General features: G+C 51.9%; 1 protein-coding gene across 1 annotated transcript in view; it reads right to left on the bottom strand.

Moving 5' to 3' along the window:
• Positions 1-6,747: 6,747 nt before the first annotated feature.
• HS3ST4 (heparan sulfate-glucosamine 3-sulfotransferase 4) overlaps positions 6,748-18,845 on the bottom strand; it is a 54,147-nt gene continuing 42,049 nt past the window's right edge. Inside the window, exon 2 of the mRNA XM_021543844.2 lies at positions 6,748-10,212. Coding sequence (XP_021399519.1) covers positions 9,576-10,212 — 637 coding nt within the window. The 3' untranslated portion in view covers positions 6,748-9,575. The remainder of the gene's footprint in view (positions 10,213-18,845) is intronic.

The following is an 18,845-nucleotide window of genomic DNA, read 5'->3' as shown; positions in this document are numbered from 1 at the left end:
AATTTTCCTCTTGTGTCCAGACAGACTCACCCTTGGAGGAACTGGAACCAATTTCCCCTTGGCTTTTCCGTGTGACTCCGTGTACACAGGTGTCCTTTTGGTTATGCCCCATTTGAGGGACACAACCTTGCCACCCCCAGTGCAGGGACACTGACGTGCGTCTCCATGTGTGCCTGTTTTCTACAAACAGGCTGTAACAGGCAGCAGCTGCAGAGAGCACATAGCTGTGCTATAATGATTTTTACATCCGTGAACACTGTCTGGTTTTCCTTTCATTAAGGAACATTTCTTATGAAAAAGTAGCTGGATTTCTGATGTGAAAAAACAATTCTGCTCAAGACTGAGAGCTGTTTAGAATAAACGCCAGACACTGTGTGATGGAGACGTTGCATGGAGACTTAATGCTGGTCACATCCCTTCTCTGCCAGTAAGTCAAGGATGTGTCTTTGCTATTGTATTTGGTGACTCATCTTTCAAATAATCATCTCTGGAAGAATTCTGTGCCAAGATGAAAAAATGCCTGGGTCCCAGAAGCATGTGTGTGTCTTTCTGTGAGCACAGCCCAGGAGGGAGCTGTGGGGCAGCTCTGCTCATTCTCCTCTCGGGGCCAGGGCAGTGGGACACTGCTGGCAGGGTCCCCTTGATGGGGCAGCACGAGCCCTGGGCAGAGGCAGGAGGTGGACGTGACAGTTTTGGCAGGAGGTAGCACTGGCTCATGCAGGTCCCATTTACTGTGCTTTGGCTGGAGAACACGGGCAGCCAGGGCCCCTGGGCCACTGTCAGACCCACGGCATGGGGCAGCCACAGCACTCTGCCCCACACCTGCCCATGCCCACCTGCCTTGGGGCCAGAGCCCCAGGCACCTGAGCTTCTTACCAGCACCTGGAGGTTTTCCTCACCCTTGGAGAAAAATATGTAGATTAGGTGAGTAAGTGAAGTGCTGTATGCTAATGAATTCAACAGAGCCACTGTTCCATAACATCCAACCTACACACAGAGGATGTGCTGGAAGTGGCTTCCCTAGAAAACATTTCCTCACTGCTTAACAAAAAGTTACATGAACTCATTAAACATAAAACAAGATGGTGAATAGCAGAGAAACTGTAGGTGCTGTGTGGACTGAGTCCCAGCAGCTGTGCCCACGGAGAGAGCCAGATTCCCTGCAGGCATTCCCTGGTGGCACGGGGAAGATTCCAGCAGCTGGTGTGTGCCTGGTGATGGTGAAAGGTGGCAAGAACACTTTATCTGTAGCCCATGGTGTACGTGGCCCCCAGCCTGGCCTGCCCAGGCTATCAGGCCATGAGCACCATCTCCAGTCAGGCTGCACGGCACCGGGCCAGCAGCCACATGGCCAGTGCCAAGGATTTGTCTCCACAGGTGACCTCCCACAGGAAGGTGCAGCTCAGCTTGTCCACTCCGTGCTGCAGGAAGAAGAGTCTGCTGTGCCGCAGGGCTTGGGGCACCATGGCTGCCTGTCTGTTGCAGAGTGCTGGGGGGTGTGCAGCCCCCTCAGGAACGCCTGACTGCACCGTCAGGGCTGCAGCTCACACTGCTGTGAGCTCTTTGCTGTGTTTAAAATAATAACTGGATGCTGCAGTTTTGACAGAACCAAGAGCTGACTGGCTGGTCTGGGAGTTCTGCTGCTGCAAAGAGAGCAAAACAGATAGGCAAGCCAGTGGCACATGCCATTCCCTCTGAGTTACATGGAAAGGCACTTTCCATGTTAGAATGGTGTTAAAACTCTCAGTTCTCAGGGGCATTAGAAGGTTTCTAGCATATGTCTTTAGGAGCACTGCCTTGGGTTTGTTTGGTTTTTCCTTTCTGAGAGTAATTCTTATACCGGAAATCTTACAAATCAGCTTTTCCACTTAAGTTGTCATATCTGGAAGGAAAACACCAGACTTATGATTTTATTATCAAATCTTGCTAGAAAAAAAAAAAAAAGTTAAACTGTTTTGCTATATTACAGAGATGCAGAGATGGCCCTGGACCAAATGGATGAGCCAAATGCTTGCTGCTGTGCCTGCTCTCCAGCTTGGGAACTGCAGTTTTCCAGGATCTGTGAAGCCCCTCTCAGCAGGACTCTCCTCTGCTGTGAACTCTGGCAGATTGTGTGAACTGGAAAATGGTCTAACTGCAGTCTCTTTGCACAGTCACCCATGGAGTGTCTGGGCAGCCTGGTCTCATGTCAGGCAGGGCCGTGCTGGTACCGTTGCTTAGGGCTAAGAAATGGCACAATTGTCTCAGGGGATGCAGTGGTCTTTTAAGACAAAGCAAACTTCTGAGCAGCAAACCTTTCCTAGGCAGTAAATACCTGCTGGACAAACAGGCCAGCCCACAGGGCAGTCAAAACCATCAGCACTTGGGCAAAGCACTGTAAATCGCTTGTCCTGCTCCAAGGAGATCATCTGCTGTGAGCGGCTCATGTCATCGTCCAGGTCTGGAGTCTTGCTGCTCCAGCAGCACCCATCATGCCTCCAAAACATGGGATGGGGGAGCAGCCATAGTGTTGGGAAATTGGATTAAATTAGCATGAATTAACTGTGATGAGACAGTTCTTCACAGGTAAGTTTGGAACACTGAGGAAATTTAGCACTTCTCCATCCTCTACCACAGCACTGGTCAGGGAGCGGTTTCTGATACATGCACAGCATCCAGCCCTCCAGCTTCACATGTTATGTGAATGCAAAGATTCCCTGGAAAAAAGCTGAATTTGATAAAGGACTTGCTCTCAGTTGTTTATTCTCTCAGAAAAAAATCCTTCAAGAGGTGAGGTCACCCCCATGACCTCCCTATTCCTCACTCTTTTCATTAACTTCAATTTATCCTGCAGTAGCTTTCTTAGATCAAGGCAAAACTCTGCCATTAGCTTTCCCTTGTTGAACTAGGGCTGAAACCCAGCCAGCTCTACCTGCTCATCACTGCTGGGTGCTACAGAGAGTCCCCTGGGAGAGGGGTGGATGTCAGTCCCTGGGGTGGGACACTTGAGCACCTGTTGCCCTGCCAGGGCTGAGCTGGCAGTGACCACAGCGGCCGGGAGAGCATGGCTCAGCTGGCACCCAGCAAGAGGATGCTGCTGCCCTGGCAGTGCTGTGAGGTATACTCATGGCTTCCCAGGTTCTTCTGTTCCTGGGAAGTGTCTCCCTTTGCCACTGCCAGCCTTTGTTTTGCCTCTGCTAGTGAGGGGCTTCAGGCATGGTGGCTCTGCGGTACCTGCTGCTCAGGTCCCCAGCTGCAGCACCAGCCCTTGCCACAGGCTGGCCCCACAGCCTCTCCACAAAAGCTTTGAAGGATGCTTACACTATTAATGGGGTATATTTATACCTGTTTATCTCTGTCAGTTGGGTGGAAAATTGCCAGATGCACCGTTTGCCTTCTTTACACAGACATCTCCTATATCATCTGGATGAGTGCACTGAGCAGTGTCAGTGCCAGGGAAAACCTCGCTGCTCCCACACTGCCCCGGTGTGGGGCAGTCTGTCCCACACTGCTCAGCAGGCAAAAGGAGCCCTGGAGCCGGGAGCTCCGAGCAGAGGTCCAAGCAGAGCAGCCAGGGCTGCCGTGGCCAGGCACCGCAGTGAGACCTTGGAGGCATCAGGAAAACCCCCGAGGCCGGTGCCTGCTGTGGAGTGCTCAGCAGCAGCCAGGGCATCCCTGCTGGGGATGAGGAGAGGCGGCTCAGAGCCACCAAATATCCTTTCCAACACGGAACAAGGCAGAAAGATGAGAATGGCTTAAAAAGAAAGAAATTGCCTCCAAATAAAATGTTTTTCCTCATTTCCCATGATAGAAGAAATTTCTTCATGGGCAGATAGTCAGAGTAGAGTCCATTACACTCCACACTTTTTGCCTTGAAACATAAATAGCTGCATTTTGTATAAGTGTTTGTTATGAGGAAAAGCATGTGCCTAGAAAAGTTAGACATTAAACCATTATTTCATGCAGAAAGATATGCTAAAAGGGAGAGGATTACTTACTATATTAATTCTGTCTTTCAGCTACCCGTACGTCTCTCTGCACATAATGGCTTCAGTCACAAATGAGGCACTGCAACAAATCCAGTTCCCTCCATTCCCATTTCCTTGAAGACTGTGCACACAGTGACCCTCCCCCTGGGCCCCAGCGGAGGTGAGAGCCGAAATCTGTTAATCTGTAGTACATCTGTCAGTCTCTGTCCTTGCACAAAGTACTGATGGGCAAGTGCTGAGATTTGGTATTAGTCCTTATATTGCAGCTAAAACTTCAAAACATCCCTGTTAGTGGCACAAAGTAATTGTGAAGTGACCCTCAAATATTTCTTCCTGTACCGGAAGTTAGAAGAGCATCTTAAAAGGCACCAAAATTTTCTAATCATACACTTTTCCCGGCAAGTGACTCATAGAGGGAGAGTTTCTGAAGTTAGCAAAACCAAAAAACCCCAAGCACAGGGCCCCAGGAAATCTGGGATGTGATTGTTGAGCTGCTCCTGCCTGGGATGTCACAGTCTGTTGGCCCAGGGTGACATGCCATGGCACTGCACGGTGCAGGGTCATGAGCAGTGACACAGTGCCAGGCAGGCAGTGCCCAAGGTCAGGGTGATCCCTGATGTCAAGCTGTAAAGGCCACTGCACTGCCCAGGTAAATACCCCTGCCATGCTGCTGGCTTGGCTGTAAAGACAAGGCCATGGTCCCACGTATGAAAGCTGCTGGATCATCTCTCACCTGAGGTTCTGGTCCCTGTGTCTGCTTGGGCTGGTGCAGAGAATGCTCTGAGCTGCATGCAGGAATGGGGACAGCAGTGAGCAGCAGGGCCTGATATCACCATCTGGTCAGAGCCCATCTTGGGCGTGGAGAGCCCAAAATGATTGTATTTGTGTTTTTGGAGGAGTAAGAAGGGGCCAGCAGAACTGCCTCCTTGCATGGCCAGAGGGCAGGCTGGGCTGTTGAGGAGCCTGGCTGACAGATTTCCTTGGGAGTCTTGAAGGCACAGAATTCCTCCAGGGAACTACAGGCTTGTCAGTCTGACCTTGGTGTTGAGGAAGCTTAAGGACAGATTGCCTTGAGCACCATCACACAGCATTTGCAAGACAACTAAGGGATCAGGATCAGTTTAGATTGGATATTAGGAAAAAAATTCTCCATGGAAAGGTCTGTCCAGCCCTGGCACAGGCTGCCCAGCAAAGTGATGAAATCCCTGCCCCTGGAGGGATTTAAAAGTCGTGTAGATGTGACACTTGGGGATATTGCTTAGCAGTGGTCTCTGCAGTGCCGGGGCAATGGTTAGACTTAATGGTCTTAGAGACCTTTTCCAACCTAAACAATTCCATTATTCTATGATGCTATGTAGTAAGTCATCCTTATTCAAAGGGCTCTGTTTGAGATCTGGCATCAGCAATACAGAACATGTTGCATCTTTGCTGGTACCTCTTCAATCTGGTTTGCAAGACATCCTGGAGGACGTGACCTTGGAGGCAGGCAGCATATCGAACCTGCATAATCTGAGCATCTCTGCATCAGCGGCAGCCTGTTGGATACCGGGCAGTTAATAAATAATGAGGATGTCAAAGATGACAGCAGGAAAGTGGGAGCAGGTAGCAGCTTTGCAGCCAGCTCCCTGACAGCTGCTTGGCAACCTCCAATTACGAGGAGAGCGCCATTGTTCATCTTCATCCTGGGCAGTGTCTGGCACGGGAGCGGCACCGCGCTGGCCGGGCAGGCGCCGAGGGCCCAGGCTGGGCTGCGGCATTTTGGGGGGCAGTGGTGACCCCAGAGCTGGGGAGCCCAGAGCCGGGGAGCCCAGAGCCGGGGAGCCCAGAGCCGGAGGCAGCGCCACAGCACAGCACACCAGGGGCTCATGGGCCTGGGGCCGGGCATGCCGAGGGGTTAACCCTGCTCGGATGGAGGCATTGCAAGAGCCAGCTGGATCCTGGATGTGAGAGTGGCTTCACGGTGGGACATTAGCACTTGTTCACAGGTGTTTCCTTCAAGGGTTGAATTGCAGCACACCAGCACTCAAAGATTAAGAACCTGAAGTGTAACTGATCTTCTGACGACTTTTTAAATATCTGGTGAGAGGGGGCTGCTTTCCAAACAGCAGAATCTACACCAAAATTATCTTGATTTGAATAAGTATTCCATCCTTGTTTGGTAAATATACCCAGTGTTAATGGTGCTTAATGGTGCCTGTAATTGGTGTCTAAAGTTATTTAAAAGTAAATTTACTAGAAAATAATTAGCAATTTTATAGTTCACTACTTCCTAATTTTGTCGATAAAAGTTTTTCTGTGGCTTTTATCAGATGACACAATAGGACCATGCCGTGAAATAACCTTTTTTCAAACAAGCAGGAAATTGTGCACACAAAATAAGATTATAAAATTTTCCTCCATATTTCTTACCCTGGCAGCTGGCCCTCTCTCATTCCTCTCTTTTATTTCACTGATTTATCCTTAATCAGCAGCAAGTGAAATCTCGCAGGTATTGCTCGGGGGTTTGCTCTCTGTGGCCCTGGGAGGTGCAGCCCAAACTGAGGTCAGGGAGGAATGCTCTCCCCCACACCTGGACTTGCAGGCTGGCCCTGGCAGTTCTGGCGCTGGTCCTCACTCTGATCCCGTGCCTTGCCCAACGCTTTTGGCCGTGGGGCCACAGCCCGTGGGGCAAGTCACAGCAGCCAGCTGGGCTGGCAGGTCCCGGCCAGCGCTGTCCTGCTGCAGCTCCTGCCGTGGGGTGCTGGTGCTGCTGGGGGCCAAGAGAAATGGAGCCAAGAAATGCAGCTGCTACAATGATTTATTGTTTAGTGCTGGGGGTTCCAGGGTTCAGTTCAGGACAGTCACATCGTTCAGGTACAGACACTGACGGACAGAGACGCACTGGGGAGGCAGTGACAGCACAGCAAGTAAGATTCAGAACAGACCCACTCTCCATTTCCAGTCTCTGAACCAGAAAGTACCAGCTTTTCCAGAACAATGAATCACTCAGTCTGTGTATAAAATTAAATATAATTTATGCTTTGCTAATTGAAACCAAATACAAAATTCAATTTCCTGTGTATTCTAATGCTGACATTTGAATAGATTTTTTTTTTAAAAAGTTTTATTAACCTGACTTTCATTTGGCAGGCCTCTCTATAGCCAGATAGAAAATAATCCCCCCATCCAGCCCCAGCTGCAGTGGGGCATACGTGGGGTGCATTTCCAAAGAACAAAATGAAATGACACCACCCCCCAGCCCACCCCAGTGCCCATGCCCCCAGCCCAGCGTGACTGGCATGCCCCTGCTCCCTGCCAGCACTGCAGTGCTGGCGGCACCACAGCTGCACCTGGGACAGGGCTGTGGGGCTGGAGTGTCCTGTCCCACCATGCTGAGTGGTTGGTGTGCATGGAGCAGGCACTCAGGGCAGAGGAGCAGGGTCTCCTCTCCCACTGGGCACCCATCAGCTCCTGCCGAGCTGGAGATGGCATCTGGTATAAAAAAATAAACCTCTGAATATATGGCAGAAATGACGGGGTGAGTGTGGGGGGCAGGCGCAGCGTGTCCCCAGCCCAGCCAGGAGCCTCCATCCCCCGGAGCTGAGCCAGAGCCAGTCCCAGCATCAGCCCTGCACCACACTGGGGGTGCAGAGACTCCCAGACATCCCTCTGCTGAGGGGAACACTGGGCCTGGAGCCCCTTGTCCTCCACTCAGCACCTCACACCAAATTATGCAACAACAGGTCTCATGTAGGGCCTGTTCTGATGTTTTAATAACATGTAAAACACCATAAGATAATTCTTGTTATATACTTCCAATCTTCCTGTAGTAATTTGGGAGTTTGTGGGTTTCTGAAAACTGTGCTATGTCAGGAGCTGTTTTTAAATCTGACCAGGCTGATGAGAACTGGCGTGATGTCAGCAGAGACCTTGTAGTGTCCCTCCAGCATGGGCCATGTAGTAAATGGTCCAAATGGCTTCAGCTCTTCTCATCCAGTCCAAGGCACAGGCACCATTCCATGGCACAGTGAGCCACAGGACAGGCCCTGAAACCCTGAGCAGGGTCAGCTTGTCACCCAACAAATGCAACCAGATTTCATCTGCTTAGCTGGAGCTGTAGGGAGTTCTTTCACTTCACCCAGAACTGAGTCCTGGTCCTCCCGCACAACCCCTTCCTGCACCTCTGCTGGGGACCTGCCCAATGCGAGGGGGCTCTCATGTGGCTACACCCCAAGCTGGAGGTAGTCTTAGCCCTCGTCAGACCAAAGGGAGCTGCCAGCAGTATCTGAGTGCCCTGAGAAATCGCCAAGCGAGGACCATTTCAGCAGCTCTGCCCTTCACCTTTGCTCCCCCTCTGCCTGTTTCCCACAGCAGTGGAGGTGGAATTGTGCAGTTGTGTGAAAGCTCTGCTCTTGTCTGCTGGGCCCAGCAAACAGCTCTCCTGACACTGGGGAATCGAGTGGGGATACAGGTTTGTTCTATTGTTTCTATGGGGCTTTGCAAATTTGGGTGACTTGGTCATTTCCACTAGAAAGCACAGGTTTTGTGCACTAAGCAGTGCTTACCCTGGGAATTAATTGCTCCTTTGTAATTCTGAAGTAAGATGAAGGCTGCTTCCCTGTTCTGCCACCCCAGCTGTCCACAGCAAGCAGTAGGGATTGCATTTCCAAGGTGCAAACGAGTGGCAGTGCCAGGGGTCCTGACTGCCCCAGGCCTCCACCTGCAACCACCCCCTCATCCCCACTGGCTCCAAACCATGGAGCAGGCATGGCACAGCCTGGCCAGGAAGTGCTGTGTGGACACGTGTGGCACCACACTGTGCCTTGGCAGCCTGGCTGGCAGTGGGAACCTGGCTCACTCCTGGGGAGCCTGGAGTGTTCTTTCAGCTTCCAGGAGGGTGGAGACCTGCGGGAACCCCAGTTCTGATCTCACTGAGCATCTCAGCAAAGAAGGAACAACTCTCTTCCAACAGTGGAATTGCACCCATCAGTCAGAGGAGAACTGAGACCAGGTGTCTGTGGCACTTGGTAAATTCTAGTTTTAGTGCAAGTAGTAATTGAAACGTTTGGTGCAAATGAAGTTCCTGTACATAGTTCCTTTGCAGCATAACTGGCTTTATTCCTTCCACACACAGACCAGTTGCATGTGAGTGCACAAGGCCTGAATTTACCAGGTCTGATGCTGCTGTTTGGGCAAAACTAAAGTGCAGGGCAGGAGAAATCAAATCGATGGGTTTGTCCCACTGCTGGGTTTTGGGAGCCACCCTCTTGCCCAGCTTGCCATGGCAGGAGGCCTGGACCTGCCTGCCTGGCTGCAAGGGGGACAAGCAGCAGCGAAATGTCGACACAAAGTGCCCCATCACCCTGAGGAGCCGTGCTCCCCCTGCCTCCTCCTCCTCCCGCCTGCCCCGGCCCCCAGTGCAGCCCTGGGAAGAGCCCGAGTGCAGCCCGAGGCGACAGGCCACTACAGTTCCAGAACTGCACGTGTGGGGCGACTTCTGCTGCAGCCCTGACAACACAAGAGCCTGTAACACACAGGGCTGAGCCTCCGGCCCCAAGAGAGTTTTGGGTCTCAAATGATGATTCACATCCCAAAAACAAAAAATATTTTTTTCCTGATTTTATGGTTCTACTTATCACTTTCTTCCTCCTCCCACTGGAAATCTTGGCCTGTCATTTGGTAAAACATGACATTGAAGGGTTTGTAAAACTTCCGCAGTCTGTGGATGACGTCAGGGTCTATTTTGGGGTGAGTTCGACCCTTGGACTTGCCCAAACACCGGGGAGCACTGCTATCCTCTGGCTTCTTTAGGCAAGGAAACCCCTTTGTTTTATTAAAATAAAAATGCTTCTCTGTCACAATCCTCTTGAGGCCTAAGAAGTCCTGGACCTTGGCCATTTCCCCAGCTGGGTCAGTGATGAGCCTCTCACCGCTGACAAACAGGATCTGGGAGAGGGGGAAGTACTGGAGCCAGTTTTCCAAGTGTAGGGCATAAATCCCAATGCGGATAGCACTCCAGGAGGCATCAATCAGCCCCAGAGTCCGGTTCTTGAAGGCCAGCACCTCGAAGGTGGGGATCTCTGGCTTTTTGGAGAGGGTCTGCGTGTAGTCCGAGATGGCGCGGGTGACGGGGTTGCGCACCACCACGATCAGCTTGGTGTCCTTGGCCATGGAGTGGATGCGCCGCGGGGCCTCGTTGGTCACGAAGTAGCTGGGGGTCTTCTCCATGGTGATCTGTCCCTCCAGCGTCTTGGGCATCACGTTCCTGTGCAGAGCAGAGGAGGTGGTTAGCGAGGAGCCAGGCAGGGGTGGGCACCTCGTGCAGGTGCTGATGGGACATGCAGGAGGAGAGATGCTGTCACTCCTCTGGGACCCCAGACCCGAGTCTTTCTCAGCCCCTGGCCACGGTGGGCACACAAAATGTAAAGTCAGCCTTGGTGACACATTATGCAGACAATTTGCCACAGGCATGTGTAGACCAAAGCTAATTGACACTAAACCTGCACAATACCTGCCTGTTCAGAAGCCATCTGCTCCCATTTGCTCAATTAAGCCTATTCACTCCAGAGCCGTGTACGGAGCGGCGCAGTTTGGATTACACAGGACCTTTTTGTTATGATGACATGCCTTTAAATGTCTCAGCTAATAAAACTTAATACAGAATAAGATCCCTTGCTTCTAGTACAATAATTAAATTTATTTACTACCTTGTATGTGAGAAAGAATGACTTTTCTTTTATCTCTAATTCACATGCTCTGTCAATAATTAATTGCTGCTGGGTTTTGAGCTTCCTGTGCAAGCACTTTTATTAGCCAAAAGGAATTTGCCTACTGGATAAATTAGCATGTAGCAAGATTTTCCTGGATAGCATATTACCATATTGTAAAATGAAACTGCAGTGAGATAGCAGTTATGTCTAAGAAAATGAAGAGGTAAATTCTTGTCCCAGTGCCACCAGTTAAGGATTATCATAGCCAGCCAGAGGGTTTTAAGTGATCACAGAATCACAAAATAAGCTGAATTGGAAGGCACCCACAAGATGTCCCCTGCAGGAGCGTCACAGCCTCGGTCACACCTGTTGTGCTGCCAGATGTCACCGGGGCTGGAGGCTGTGGCACAGCCAGGGACCAGCTGCACTGTGGCCCTGGCCATGGGCAGCCCCAGCCCTGCCCCAGTGCCAAGGACAGGACTGGGGTCGCTGCCCCGGGAAAGCACTCACGGCACTGGGCAGATCTCCCGTGTCAGACATGGAGGGTGGCGATGCCCGTGGCCTTGCAGGATTATCCCTTTGTACTGCAACTATTTTCAGTAAAAACATATGGTGAGGAAATAACGTGAACAGGCTCGAAATGGCTCTGTGAGAGCACCTTGGGCAGCAACAGCCACAGTAATGCTGACGTCAAACTGCTGGGCCCCAGGAAGACCCATTTCAGGAATAACACAGCTGAAGCCTGGAGCAGAAGGAGAAGATAGGCACAGCCTGCTAGATGTGCCTGTCAGTGTCACCTCGTATTTGACTGTTAAAGGCATCAACTGGCTTTGATGACTCTGTAATTTGTGCATTCACTGCTGGTGCCATCCAGCCCACCAGGCTTGTTCTGCTGCGAACAGGGGTGATCTGGGGTTTCCTGCCAAGGCAAGAGTGAGGGTGGGTTTGGTGTGGCCACAGGGCTGCCAGCGTCCTCAGCATTGTTCCTGTGGCTGCCCCTGTCCTGTTGCAGAACCTTTCCTGTTGAACAGTGTCTGTCTGAGCAGCAATGCAGCTGCAGGGCTGCAGGACTCCCTGTCTCAGGGCCAGCATGCTGGTGGCCAGGCTGCATAGGGAAGCCCATCCCTGTGGCATCAGGTCCCACTGGCAAGGTGCCTGCAAGCCTGTCTTCAGTCTAGAGCACTCTGGTCCTTCATGCATGCCTTGCATCAGCCACTTGAGCAGCAGTGACATGAAGAGAGCAAGGATTAGTCTGAATTATGGACCTTGAGTTATTTATTCCTTTAAGAAAAAAAAAAAAAAAGAAAAAAAATAAGAGGGATAGGAACACTTGGGGACTGCAGATCCTGCAGAATTACAGACCTGCTTCCCTGGGGAATCCAGTACCCAGATTTAACAGCCCTGTGGGAATGAAGCTGCTTTTATGGCTATGCACATCACAGCTAGACCCACAGTGAGATCAGAGATGAGCCCTTGGGTGCCCACTGCTGTCCTGCAGGGGCTGGAGGAGTGGGAGGTGCCACCAGCAGTGCTGCTCCATGCCCACTCTCACACCCCATGGCTGTCAGCTGCTAGGGAGGATGGGGATCCACCTGCAGCAAGGACAACAGCCACAACGGTGTCCCTTCCTCACAGCAGCACCAGGTGCCCCAGGACATTTGGTTTGGTTTGTATAAAACAAACACACTGGGCGTTTATAAAAGAAGCATGGAGAAACATGTTAATTACAACTGCCCCTTCAGATGATGTTACCATAATAAACGGGAGTCAAGAAATTGCAGAGCTAATAATCTGGAAGTGTTGCCACATTTAAGGACTGTGTTTAATTCTATGCTCAATAAGACAAATAGATGGATGGGCTGGCCCTGAGGAGAGAAAATGGGGAAGCAGTGATCAAGGAAAAGTGGAGGAGAAGCAGATTCAGCATTTGCTGTACAGTTTTAAGCATAAAGCTGGAAGCCACAGTGTGTCCTCAAGACACCCTGGCCCTGCAGAGCCCAGAACAACTGTGGCTCTGGGACATACACACAGAAAGGCTTTACTCTGCTGTGCTTCAGAATCCCTCCCCACGTGCTGCCCTTCTGGGGCAGGAGCCGAGCTGCACTGTGCAGTGAAGGAGGCTGGAGCCTGCAGCCCCAGGGTCGGGTGCCCTGTGTGCAGCCCTGGCACGCAAAACCTGCTGCCAAACAGAGAGTGGCACACAGCACGGCCGCTCCCGCTGCTGGGAATTACAAGGGTGTTAAAGCTGGAGCAGCCGAGCCTCGGCACGGCAGGAATGCTCCTCAGAGCAGTTAACCTTCACAGAGCTGCTGCCATGTGCTCTGCCCTAATTGCCTGTGTGCTGGTGGAATTCTAACCAGCTCTGTGTGTGCAACGCTCCGCATCGCTCTCCTGCACGGCTGATGCAGAGCAGCTTACAGCATGGGGCTGTGCTCCCTCTGGAACACATTTTGGCTTTCCCTGCAGTGTTTGTGCCCATTTGAGGCCAGTCTGGTTGCTGAAGATGACAGCCAGGGAGTGGCTGCCCCTGACACACCTGCACAGGGCACCGCAGGAGGTGAAGTGCTGGAACGGGACATGTCTACTCATGGCTCTGCCACTGGTGTCTCCCCACCTGCACCTTTTCCCTCTTCATCACTGAAAGAGGGGAGCAGTGACCACAACCCACTGGCAACTCTGCTGACACAGGCATGAACAAACCCTCTTCTCCCTTATGGGACGAGCCTCGTCCCTTTGTGCTTGTTGGTGCAGCATCACTGCACTGTGCAATGCCAAAACTAAACTGTCACGCTGGCCTTGGGCCCAGGAATTACCTTGTCCTCCAAGCAGATGATCCAATATATATTATTGAGTACTTGCTTGGGCTTTTGATATTTCTCTCTTCCTGCTCACTCCCCAGTGCTGTGCCCAGAGGCTGAGGAGGCACAGCCTGCTCTGTGCATCCCCAGCACCCCTGAGCTGCACAGGGGCTTGCTGCTCTCACTCCTTCAGGTTTCTGCCCTGTGCACGGAAGGTGCCCAGGCACTGTGGGCACAGGCAGGGCAGCTGGCTCCTGCCCTGGCTCGGAGCAGAGGCCCTCATTGGGAAAATGTGCTGTAGTAATTGCTCTTAACTGCTGGCTTCAAACAAGCTCTTTATTTCAAAGGATACATTTTATAAATTTGCGAATTTGCATGTTGCCAAAATCCCCTTGTGGTTTATTTAAATCCAGATTATCTTGTTTATTCCTTCAGTCACAGCTGTCATTTATCTCTGTGTAGGCAGCTTGCTCACCATGCTGCAGGTTTCCTGCAATCCCACTCAAAAGGAGTCTTTGTTAACTGTATTTTCATGTTCTCAACAAGAGAAAAAACTTCACAGCAACTCCCAGGGCTTGGGGAATCACAGAGGAGGACAAGGATTTGCACAGCTGCCATGGAAAGAGGAAATGGCCAGGTGCTGCAAGTGTCACCTGCCCACAGAGCTCCTCTCTGCTGCTCCTTGGGGTGGAGCAAACAGCTGCTTTTGTCTTCTGAAAAGACAAACATGAATCCTTTTTCTTTTTATTATTAACACATTCCAGTATAATTGCTTGAGCTGTCAGCTGTGACCTGCCAGTAATTCAGCAGGCGTGGGACTTTCAAGGGGAGAGCGGCATTGCAACTGAGCCCGCAGTACGCATTAAAAGCAGAACCCATTTGCTATAAGCCCCCGAGTCAAATCTCTTGTTGAATTTGTTCAAACATAAATTTACAGCTGAATTTACATAGGTTTAATGTTTTATAATCTTTTCAGTCTGTGAATCTATATTCAAGAGTGAGTGCATTAGCTCAGAAATATTGTGCTTAACGCTGAAAATAATTTTAATCTCTCCAAAGTCCAATCCTTTGCACATCACTAAACCTCAGAAGCCAATCCCTTCTAATAAGAGACACAAAACTTGCATCTGTCGCTGCCTAATAGATTCACATTGCTCTAATTCAAACAGCTCACATATGCCTGTTAAAAAATACTACACACAAAGTATAAAGCCCTTTCAGAAAAGCGGGTCCAGTTCAGACTGGGGGCCTAAGGAACATAAACTATCCTCAGGAGACTCACTGGAAGAGTTTAATGGTTAGGAATCTGGTGGCTGGGAGAAGGGGGTGAACCACCCCTCTCTGTGACTTGTGTTCTGCTTTTGCAAGGCTTGTAGCCCCAAATTAGTGGCTGCCTATACCGTTGGTTTCCCTCTCCCAAAGAAGGAGCTTTCCCCCTCCCCAGAGTTTCCGAAGCCATTCTGTGTCCATGCAGAAGACGCTTATGAGGGGCAGTTTGGGATTGCAAGGACACGACCTCGCTCTGTGCCGTGTCCCTGCTGAGTTTCTCCCCAGGCGTGCGGGATGTGGGAGCCCAGGATGCCACAGCCGGGGTGGGGGCAGCCCGGACCCCAGTGCAGCCAGAGAACAAGAAGCAGCTGGGGCTTGGCAGTGTCCCTCGGTAGGGCCAGCCCTTCCCCAGCGCGTCCAGGGCTGCCTGGAGCCGTCCGTCCGTCCGTCCGTCCGTCCGTCCGTGCGCAGCGCGGTGCAGGTTGCCATACCAACGCAGGTGCTAACGCGTGTTGACTAAGTGCGAGCTGAGCCGATCACAGAATGGCAGCTTGGAGTTGCCGTGGCAACCGAGATGCCGAACTGGAATGCGAGTCAGAAGCAGAGGTACCCGAGGGGCGGCAGGGGCAGGGGCAGCGCCCGGCGGGGCTGCGGGCCGGGCGCGGATCCCCTCCGCAGCTGCCCTGCCCGCACGGCTCGGGCAGCACGGCAGCTCGGCTGCAGCTCACTGCCGCCCCGGGAGCTCCATCTCATGGGGACAGCGCCCTGCTCCCTCCCTGAGCCCCCTGGCCCCGGCAGGGTCGGTGATGCCACGCAGCCGTGCTGGGCTCGGCTCCGCAGCCCGGCTCCCGCCCCTCGCTGCCCGGCTGCCCCCAGGAGCACCGCTGCAGCCCCAGGCACCGAGGAGAGTCCTTCGGAGCACGGGCTGTTCCTAATGTGATTTCTCACAATATCGCCTAGAGTCCAACAATCCCAATGAAAGGGCTTCGCGTCTCCACAAAATGCAAAATCTTTAACGGCTCATTGGCATGTGCTTAAATTGGCCTGGATAAGAAGTTGCTCCTGAGAACCTGCTATTGATTCTGTCAAGGATTCAAAGGTTTTATAGGCATCGCTCAAGATCTCTTTAGTACTTGTACCTTCTTAATGGCTCTCATCACCAGTGGAACTGGAAACATCCCCAGCACCCGGGGAAGCAGCTGTCTCTGTGCCAGCTGCTGTCCAGGAGTGTGGCTGCCCTCCAGACGGCCGGGCAAACCTCCTTGGCACCCCGAGCCCGGGAGAGATGGGGCTCCTCCGGGGTCTTTTAGAGGTGGGGCAGATCCCGGGGCTAGGGAAAGGGGCGGGGGGGCAAATTGCACCCAGGAAGTCTCCTCTCCTCCTACCACTATGCAACAAAATCGGTGGGCAGGTGGCTGAGTAGCAGACAAAAATATAAATATGCTCTGATTTCACTGGGACCATCTGGCTTAGGCATGATAGGTGGGTAGGAATGCTATAATCATGGAGCAGAGTACTAAGCTGATCCATTAAAGTCTTTTAGCAGAAGCATCTATGGAACCTATATTAAGCTGGCAATGCTTTGTGAACAGACATCACAAGGTTAGATCCATTCAGCTGCAATTAAAACCAGCCCTCACTGATCAGGCTAGCTGGGAGAGCTGCTGCAGCATTGTGTTCCCCAAGGCTCTCATGAGTATAGACTGTTGATACTTGCACAATGTAATCTGAAATTATGATCCTAATGCTAAATCTTGCTTTCTTCTGTTCTTTCCTCAAGTGGATCTCCTCTGGGATGTGGCTGCTGCTTTATTCCCAAATCCCTTTCCTGCACAGCTCTCACACAAGTTGGATAGGCTCAGGTTAGTGCTGTGGGGCTCCTGATGGAGCAGTGCCTGGTGTGCTTCCTGACGGGGACTGCCCTTCCCCAGCACCCTCCTCAGCAGCAGCTGTGGGATGGACTGGGGCGTGCTGGCTCCTCTGCCTGGGGAGCTCCTGCAAGGCTGGGAGCACTCAGGTATGTGTCAGCACACACCTCCTCAGGTGTCACAAACAGCCCTCAGCACCACTTGGCTTTGGCTGTGCAAAGGAGCCTCAGCTCTGTGGATGGAGATGTGTATTCAGTGTGACATTGTTTGACCAGGGATAAATTTGGCCCAATCTCTCCAATTTTAGTGCAAGATTTATTGTTGGTCAGTGGCCAACCATGGAACAGGTTGTGAAAAAGGCAGGAAATGTGTATTTCTAACCCCTCTGCTGCCAAAATTATTTTGACCAAGTCTCACTACCATTCCCTACAGAAGTGCCATGATTCTATTCACTGGAATCTCTTAGCGTTGTCTACTGGATTTAATGACTGGATTAGTCACAGTCACAGCAAAGAGCTGGAATAAGGACTCACAGGCAGGCAGGGCTGAGGCCTGCCTCCTCTTGCTGAGGATGTTCAAGCTAGCCTGTTCCAGTCCAGATTTCCCTTCAACACAGGAGTTCAAGCCCCTTCGATGCCAGTTCACTCACTTTCCACTGTTTTTTGCTTGCCCCATACCAGTGCTCAGCTACATGAAATGCCAATGCACATGCAATCTCTGTAGGACAGAAAACTCTCTGAGATGTGCAATCCATTGCACCTTGCTGGCAGCAGCCATCACACACCTTCCCTTCCCACCCCCTTGGGATTCCCAGTCTGGCAGTTCCACACCAGCATGCAGCGAGATGAACCCCCAGCAGCAGCCGTGTCCTTCCTGCCTCAAGCAGAGCAACGGGAGCCCACGGGGACACCCGTGCAGGAGTGCTCCCACCCAGGAGAGCTCCCAGCAGGAGTGATCCCTCCAGGAGTGATCCTTCCTGGAATGCTCCCACCCAGGAGTGATCCCACCCAGGAGTGCTCCCAGCAGGAGTGATCCCTCCAGGAATGCTCCCACCAGCTCAGCCCTGACGGTTGCTGACTGATGCCAGTGGAAGTTTTGAGACTGTCAATTACAGATGCTGTTGGAATTGCAGGCTGCAGCACCTGGAACACCCAGTTGGATGTGGGGAAGCTACAGCTCATGGGGAGAGCTCTGTGTACACCGTGCAGCTCACACCTAGCACCGCTCAGACTCAACCGGCTGGTTCCAATAGTTTTCCAAAGAGGGGATGGGCCCTTCCCAAAGAAGGACAGGGAAATAAAATATTAAAATATAGTGGTTTGGAGCTGCATATCCTGAGGAGGAGTTTTTTTTCATCTTCAGGAAAATTTAATTCTACCAGGAAAAACACCCCGGCAATAATGGCTGCCTAAGTGAAAGCACCACAGCTGTATCATACTAAAAGCTTTTCAGGGAAAAGAGTAAATAAATTCTATTCTTCAGATGTATCTGGATGTTATCCTAACGCAGTGCCAGAGTAATAGGTAAGCCATCAACAGCTAAAAGGCTGGGAATTGTTACGGAGGAGCGATGCTGCCAAAGAGGCTGAAAACAGCAGTAATCGTTCGCATCCTGTGCCGAGCTCCAGCGCCGCCGGCAGCCGGTGATGGGAGAGGGACTCCTGCCCTCCTGCCAGAGGGACCAGCACGAAAAGGCTGGACACAAAACCACCATCGAGGCTGCCCCAGGCTGGTCAGAGGTGGTGGCCAGGAGCATGACCCTGTGCACCTTCACACCTGCAGTTTCCTGTGCCTTTTCAGCCGTCGGTGAGATGGGTCCATGCGAGCCACCAGCGCTGCGGGGCAGAGCAGCTGAAGGGCGGGTGGGGAGGTCACAATATCCCATTGTTTAATCTACGGAGGACCAGTGTTTGCATCAGCCTCTGGAGCCCAGCAGATGCCCTGGGCAGAGCCCCGGTGCTCCCCTTGCCATTGCAGGCAGCAATGCACACCAGTGCCCAGCCCCTTCTCTGCCTCCTCCCCATGCAAGTGGGAACCACGTCAATTCCAGCATCACACAAGTCCTGCAGCAGCCAAGGCATCTCCCAAAACAACTGCCAAGGCTCATCCATTCCCACCCCAGAGCTGCTCCCCTGCCCCTGGAGGGAGTGAGGTCAGCCAGGCTGCTGCCAGGGCACAGCTATTTATTATTTGCTTCTGTTGATTATTTTTGGTTTTAAGTTCATTTATTATGTATGCAAGAATGGTAATACAC

Source organism: Lonchura striata, chromosome 16 (assembly GCF_046129695.1).
Source record: "Lonchura striata isolate bLonStr1 chromosome 16, bLonStr1.mat, whole genome shotgun sequence".
Classification (NCBI taxonomy): domain Eukaryota; kingdom Metazoa; phylum Chordata; class Aves; order Passeriformes; family Estrildidae; genus Lonchura; species Lonchura striata.
The sequence above is the reverse complement of the archived record's forward strand: the minus strand, read 5'-3'. Positions and strand labels throughout refer to the sequence as shown.